Here is a 7,404-nt window from a genome sequence, read left to right as displayed (position 1 = left end):
CAACAAAGTTAAAAAGCGCAGAGAACAAACACGCTGATTGTACATACATTCAAGCACTGCTGAACGCGAGCTCTTGAAAATACAACTCGAGATTGGCTTTGAAGGTGTATCTTGGCTCCCTCTCTGCAACTTGCTTCGCTCCCAGTGTTCCAGCTCCAGGGGCCAGACAAGAAAGTATCTTACCTTCTTTAAACAAGTGCAGACAGCTTTTTTTTTTCCCCTCCTCACCTGCACCTCTGTACATCTGCCTTACAGCTTTAGGGAAGGAGTGGCTGCTTTGAAATCCAAGCAATAAAAGTAGCTAAGCCTCTTTGTCCATATAGATTTCAGAGGTACAAATGCTGAAGTTGGTAGAATAGCGTTGCTCTCTACACTTAAGTTGCAGCCTTTTTGAGTTTTGGATATTTTTCTGTTTATTCACTCATTTATTGCTGTTTACAGGAATATTCAAGACAACAGCTGAAATGTGCCATCTACTGGACACACATGCCCAATAAGAAGAAAATAAATAACCTAGACTCTGATTTGACTTGGCAGAATTCAGAGTCTGGTTGGTCACTAAAAGTACCGGGGTGCAGGTCTAAAGACCAACACTACAGGTCAGAGCTCAGAGAGGGAATCCACACACTTCTCAGATAAGCAATCCAGCAAGCACAGACAGCAAGCACATGGACAGAATATGGCTAACAAATATTCAGGTAATGTCTCTGCAAAGCAACTTAACCTAAGATCCACTTAATATTGAAAGTAGAGTATTTCCAAAAACTAGAGTGGCGCTTCAGCTCCTCAAACCAAGTTAGTACTGGGTAAAGGATAAACAGAGCAGCAAAGAGAATAATTCAGATAGGACGGTCTAAAGAGAAATTTTTTTTTTTCCACTCGTACAATAATATTAGCAAACATAACCCATAACATTTTGTAGTGCATTTGTCAGTTTAGTTTTCAACAGGGGCTTTGTCACATGCCCTCAGTGATTGTTTTGCCTCTAAGTTCACTCTAGAGAAGGAACCCATTTACAGGTCTTTTAACAGAAGCAAGATGGTTCAGACGTTCCTAGTCCAAGCCAGAATTGGCACTAATGGTCTTAATTCTGTTTAACAAGTTGCACAAGAGACAAAAGTTCTTTGAAGTCATCCCAAAAGAGAAGTACAACAGGTATGCTGCAGCAAGACACCGAACTCCAGGTATCACCTCATCTCCCACTCACAAGCACAAAAAACCCCAACACTGCAGCAATACTTTCCTATAAATACTCTTACAGGTCCAATATGTCTAGCATTTAGTTCCACATACTAGACACATTTAAATCAGGGCTGTACCTAAAATGGGTATAGTTATTTGGAGTGCTAAGCTGCTACTTCCTGGTCTTGGTTTTAAGAAGATGCTCTTCTGAGGATATGTATATATTTTTTTATATATATATATATGTCTCTACACAAAGGTGTGAGAGGATGATCAAACTGAAGAGCTAGTAGGCTCTATATAAGTTGTTTCTCCTCACGCCAAATATAAAGTAGAAATAAAAGCCAATATTAAAAAAAAAAATAGAGTATACCTTGACATAAGCTAAATCTCCAAAGGCACTCTGACTCAGATTTTTCCAAGTTTACATAAACTAAAGCCAGAGCATTAACAATCCTAGAAAGCAATAATAAGTTTACTTTTCAGGTTAAACATCCAGAATGAAAATTAACCTTCACCACTAATGCGTATAAGAGGAACATGTAAGTAGTTACTGTATAAATAAATACCTCTTTTTTTATTGCTTAAATTGCATAGTATAGAACAATGTGGAGAGTGATGTACACGTGTATTAAAAAAGCGCTGGAAGGAAGTGGAAGAATCAGCAGGTACAAAGTGACTGCAATTTGAGACTGGAGCTTTTGTGTTCTGCATTCAGTGCATTAATTATTTATTCAGTGAAAAGAGTGAAACATCCCGGAGGCTGCGCAGGCTGGCACTGATGTCACGCCTCTGTTTTAGATTGCATCTTCCAGTGTATTGGGTCATGTAGTTTTCAGGCACACGTCCCCTCCGGGATAGGATATCAACCATGTGGCTAAGCTTCGACCTGATAGTGGAGTAGTGGAATTGCCTCTCTTTATGTAGTTTTTGGAAATACTCTGCCCTGTGACTGGTAGAATATTCAAAGGACCGGAGAGAAGATAGTGAGCCGGTAGAACTTGCAAGAGAGCACTGGGATGATGACGAAGACAGTGATCGCAGACTAGAACTTGTTACAGCCTTTCCAGAGAGACATGATTCTTCCTTTGACAACTTTCTGTGAAGCAGGGGTGTTTCTGTGTACTCCTCTTCCTTTGTCTGTGTCACTACAGTCTTCAGCAAAACTGAAGTCTGAGTGCCTGTCATTCTAGCAGCGACAGAAGTCTGAGTGCCAGATTCTGCCATTACAGTATTGGTCTGCGTGGCAGCATTACACACAGTCACTACAGGCTTCTCTTCCCATGGGCCAGTTTGAGTCGATGCACTTTTCCGTTCCACTATGGCCTCTTGATCACTGAACCACTCTTCTTCACAGAGGCAAGAATGCCCCAAGTTAAAAGGTTTTCCTCCAGGAGTATCTTCAGCCAGTTCTAGTTCTTTTAACAGTTTCTTTGGAGTTCTAGACAATCTGGCAAATTCTGCTCTCAAGTTGCCTTCCATGGTATCTTCTTTAGGAGACTCTATTCTGTTTGCTAGGTGATCAAATATCCCACTGTTCCTGCAGCTGGGTGGCCTCTTAGGGCTGATGGGCATTGACTGGGCATAAAGAATCCTGAACTGGAGGTCAAAGTGTTCAACCACTTGACCTGACAATAGCAGCAAGTTGCTGCTGTTCAGCTTCCCATCAGACCACGTGAAACTATTGAAAACAAACCAAGATTCACAGTTAATCTCCAGAGCATTTCAACACATACAGTTACAGATAGCAAGACTCAGCTTAGAAGTGCTGTGCATAAAGAAGGTATAAAGTCGACAGACTATTCACTCACTCTTCTCCAGAAAGAGCTCTGTTTAGCTGTAGCCAAGTGCTTTGCTAGCAACAAATTGTGTAAACCAGTTTTCCAAAACTGTTTCCAGTTTTGTGTTAGTTCCCCTTAGACTCAGCTAGTCCACTTGCCATTGGCATTCATTAATACCAGGCAACAGCAAAGTTGAATACATCCTTCTTGCAGAAACTCCCCCTTTCTATAGCTTCATCGGGCACCAGCAGACCCCAATACTTGCCTGTAGGAGCCTGTTGTCACTCTAATGCCATCAATTAACATGAACTTCTCATGGACTTTTCCAACAATTTTGGCACCTGACCTCATGTAGTACGTGTTCCCTGTGAGAGTTCGAACTCTCATCAGCTGTTTCAGAGAAAGGAAAAAGTAACATCAGATTTAAGTTAACTTCCAAAACATTTTGATTAGCAATTCTACCTAAAAGCAGCTACGGATACTATGGAAGACAGGAATGAAATGAACTTCCTTACATTGTCTGTGTGTGAGTGTTATTAGTTACACAGTGCTAAATTTCTGTTAGATTAGGAGAGTCTGTGGAGAGAACAGCCAGTTCTAATTAATTACTGCCCACAAAGCTAGAAGTGTTTCCCCATCCAGAAAAACTCTCACTGGGGTGAACATAAGCCTGTCCAAGCTGAGCCATAACACAGTCATATCAGCTTATATTCAGAGGAATTAAGTCAATCGCCTGAGTCACATCATCCAAACCCTTTTAAAAGAAAGCAACTATGTATTAGGAAAGAAATGAGGTGTTACCAGAGCTATACCACCCCTGAGCTTCCCATGTTTCTGTTTTCCTTAGCAAGCAGTTCCTTGAGCCAAAAAATAAAGCTACTTAGATCTTGCAAAATTAAATGCTTGAAAATTCTTGCTTCCTTAGGACAGGGATGATAGTGCATGCTCCACCCAGCACACCAGGCTGTTGCATAGCATGGCCATGGCTCCTACATACGAGTAGCATAAGGTAGTAGATGTGCCTTTTCTGCATGGTTTTCACCGAGTTTGTGAGCGGTTTCACATGTTGGATTAGAGACTGTACTGAAACCATGTGATATGGAGCCTTGGTCTTCATTAACTGAGAAACATTTCAGAAAATCCCCTTTTATATCAGTTAACAGACAAGATGCTTTAGTCTTTCAAGGGAGTCTGATATTTTATAGAAGGGTATCTTTGATATCCATAACCATAAACTGTACCACAAAAAAAACCTCAAAACCAAACCTCACCCACGTTTAGTACTTACACTTTCCTGCTCAGGACAGACTCCCAAATTCTTGCACATTTCCAAGAAATGGGGTAGAAAGTCCTGGTCAAGAAGAATATAGACAGGGACTTTGCGGTTGTTATAGGCATCCTGAAGGTCACCGAAGATATCAATGTCTGTGAAGGAATCCATCACAAGGGCAATCACCTGCAAGAGAAGTCACAACACTTGTTGAAGGGCTTTATTTTACACAAGGCCAGATCACTGCCTTCCCCAGCTGTTTTCTCCTGCTGCTGTCATCAAGGCCAGATGCACATTTTTTTGTCCTGCTGCGCAGGCCCTAGCAAGTTATAAAAGATTTCTGTATTCCTACAATGTTTCTGTAAATTCATTGTGCCCTGGAGTGCAAAGCCTAAGCCTGAAGAGGTTTTTGATCACATCTGCTGCTGCTTTTGTACACTTTCACAGCCTGGTTTCCTACATAACCTCCTGTAATATGGCCTTTTGGTAACATTGGGGAAGCTATCGCAGCAGAATTGGGAATCCAGACAAGCCATCTCCACTCCTGTCCTCCCAGCGTGGCGTACCTGCTACAGATAGCCACTGCCTGCAGGAGAATTAGCTCAAATGGCCTCCTCACTGTCACAGCTAAAGATCTCACAAACCCCAGCTGATTTCTGTTTGTGTGGTAGGAAGGCAATGCTGTCCCTTATGAGACAATACGCAATAAGTTACCGAGAGATAAACTAGTTCTGTGACAACATATAAACTGAATACCCTACTTCCAGACTCTTACTAGAGCTCTCAGTTATTCTGAGTTTCCATCCCACACCTTCACAAGAAATCCTTCCACTCACTCAAATCAACAGTTCCTTACAGAAGGCAAGTCCTAAAACAGGAAGATTTTCTCTCAATGGGCCAAAGACAAGACAACAGTCCTACATTTATGAACAATCTCTCCAGCTAATTCAGAGCTGCATCGCGCACCACTTTGGTGCTAGAATTCTCACCCTTCAAAACCAGGAATACACGTCTGTGCGGGGGACACAAAGGCATAAAGGATTTGGCTTCCTGACTTAGTTTTCTATTCTCTTTCTATTAGACCAGCATCAAGGACAACAGTTATACAACCGCTGTGGGTACCTGCCACCTGCCCTTATCAGGTAGGCAAGGCTTCCACACACTGCTGCAACACACCCAAGGCGTGCATGCATGTAACACAGCTGCTCTGTGTGTGGCATTGCCCGTACTCAGAGGAAACATTTCCCACAAGAACAGGCTAAGCTTTCTATTCCCACGGGTGCCCTGCTCCCCACGGGATTCACTCCACATAGATGAGTTCTTGGGTATAACACACACAGGCATGTTGGTATCTCTACATAAAGTTAGCTTATGCTTGAGCTTCTTATATGTCTCCTGTGCTTTTCTTTACCCAATCACTTGTCAAAGTGCCAAAGGAAGATAAAGAAAAATAAGATGCTTTTGACAAGACCAGATGAGTAAGAAAATAACCCCTGAAAACAAAACAATTCACACTAAACCCCCTTGGAAACACTGGTGCCTCCAAATGACTACTCAATTAACAGCACATTTGAGTTCTAATCCGAGTTAGCAGCTGAAAAAGGAATACACTTAAACTGAAAATAAGCAAAAGTACAGTTAGGTTTGTTTAGAGGAGAGAGAGAAAACGCTTTTCTCCACACTCATCCATTCAGGATAGCAGAGGCAAAATAGCAAGCATCCCCTTTAGTCACTTAAGCTAGCCACATTTGAGCGAACTGAGAAGAAACTATACAACATCTGAAGTTTTCCCATTCCTCACATTAACCCAAAGAACTTGGACATGATTGAGCAATATTGCACAGCATCTGATATTCAGTAAGTTATAGGGGGTCAAAATTTCTCTCCATTGCATGTCCACAAAAGTGCTCCCTGGATCAGGCATGTACATGGCAGCAGCAGGAACAGCTTGCCTGGCTCTTGGCTTGGTGCAAGGGAAGGTGTTTGGCAGGATGCTACAAGCAAGAACATGACAAAAAAGTAGAGCTTTTTGGAGAAACAGATGTTTTCATGGAGTTTACTCGAGTCACCAGGCTGGTCTCATCTACCTGATAAGGATGCTTTGAGAACAGAGCTTCCTCTGTCACAGTTTCTGGCCAGAAGCCCATCAGTCATGTCATCCTCAAACTTGCCCTAAGCTTCTGCACTCAGAAGGGGGCAGGGACTAAGCTCAACTGCTGATTCAGCCAGCACCCCACACACAGAACCAGGGGTTGCTTCACCTGGCCACCTGAAGAGGAAGCTATACATTTAAATTTCAGCTAAGCCAATTGAATGGCTGCTAACGAGAAGGGTGGTTCCCTCGTGGGGATTACAGTTGGAGGCTATAAACTCAGGTAACATAATGAGTTACAGAGAACAGTTAGAAGTTACTACACCGCATGATTTTTAAGCCATACTCTGCATCAGATCAAAACCATCCACTCCTGTAGGAGGGAAGTCCTGCTAAGAGCAGGTCTGCACATTACTTAAGGGCAATTAACAAGACAAAGAAGGGAGATGTAGTCATAGGGTCATCTCTGGAGACAACTGTCTTTTATAGTAAAGAGGCCTTTTTTGTGTCATATCCTTTCAGGGACAGTAGGAGGTTTCTGCAAGCGAATCTGGCTTGCAGAGCACATCAGTAAGGAACCTGGAATAGGAAGCCTTCTGCTTTGAGCAAGAGCGAGATCAGCTCGACACCAGCGGGTGGTTTGGCCACGAGCAGCAGCAGTTCTGCACGCAGTGCTGGGGGACGGGGAGCTCTTGGCCCCCCACCGCTGGAGCAACGTAACCGGGAAAGTGAGATTTCACGGGTGTAGCGCACAGATGCCCGCTGTCAGGACGAGTGCCGCTCGTTGTGCATTTACAAGCTTGCCCTCCTAACAAGGCTTTCTTTGCTCGACGGGGCTTTTAAAGCCGCTCGCCCTTGCTTAGCGTCACACGAAGGAGATGCTCACCGACACCGTTGCTGATTTTTGTCCCGGTTCGCAGACCCGCTGGAGAAGGGCCGCGGGGCAGGGCGCTTTCGGGGGGCGCTGCCGGCAGAGCCCGCACCCCCGGCACCCCCCTCACCCCCGACCCCGGGCGCTGCCCGGCGGCGGCGGCGGCGGCCGCGGCGGCGCCGCCCCCCCCGGCGGGGGGGGCGGGGGC

The 7,404-nt window shown here is 44.1% G+C and overlaps 1 protein-coding gene across 1 annotated transcript in view; it reads right to left on the bottom strand.

Moving 5' to 3' along the window:
• Positions 1–1,895: 1,895 nt before the first annotated feature.
• FAM83D (family with sequence similarity 83, member D) overlaps positions 1,896–7,404 on the bottom strand; it is a 6,598-nt gene continuing 1,089 nt past the window's right edge. The window contains exons 3-5 of the mRNA XM_010584100.1: positions 4,252–4,419; positions 3,229–3,353; positions 1,896–2,863 (exon numbers count right to left, since the gene is read on the bottom strand). Coding sequence (XP_010582402.1) covers positions 1,909–2,863; positions 3,229–3,353; positions 4,252–4,419 — 1,248 coding nt within the window. The 3' untranslated portion in view covers positions 1,896–1,908. The remainder of the gene's footprint in view (positions 2,864–3,228; positions 3,354–4,251; positions 4,420–7,404) is intronic.

This window comes from Haliaeetus leucocephalus, unplaced genomic scaffold, assembly GCF_000737465.1.
Source record: "Haliaeetus leucocephalus isolate CR32 unplaced genomic scaffold, Haliaeetus_leucocephalus-4.0 Scaffold933, whole genome shotgun sequence".
Taxonomy (NCBI): Eukaryota; Metazoa; Chordata; class Aves; order Accipitriformes; family Accipitridae; genus Haliaeetus; species Haliaeetus leucocephalus.
Note: the sequence above shows the minus strand (reverse complement) of the source record. Positions and strands in the feature narration are given on the sequence as shown.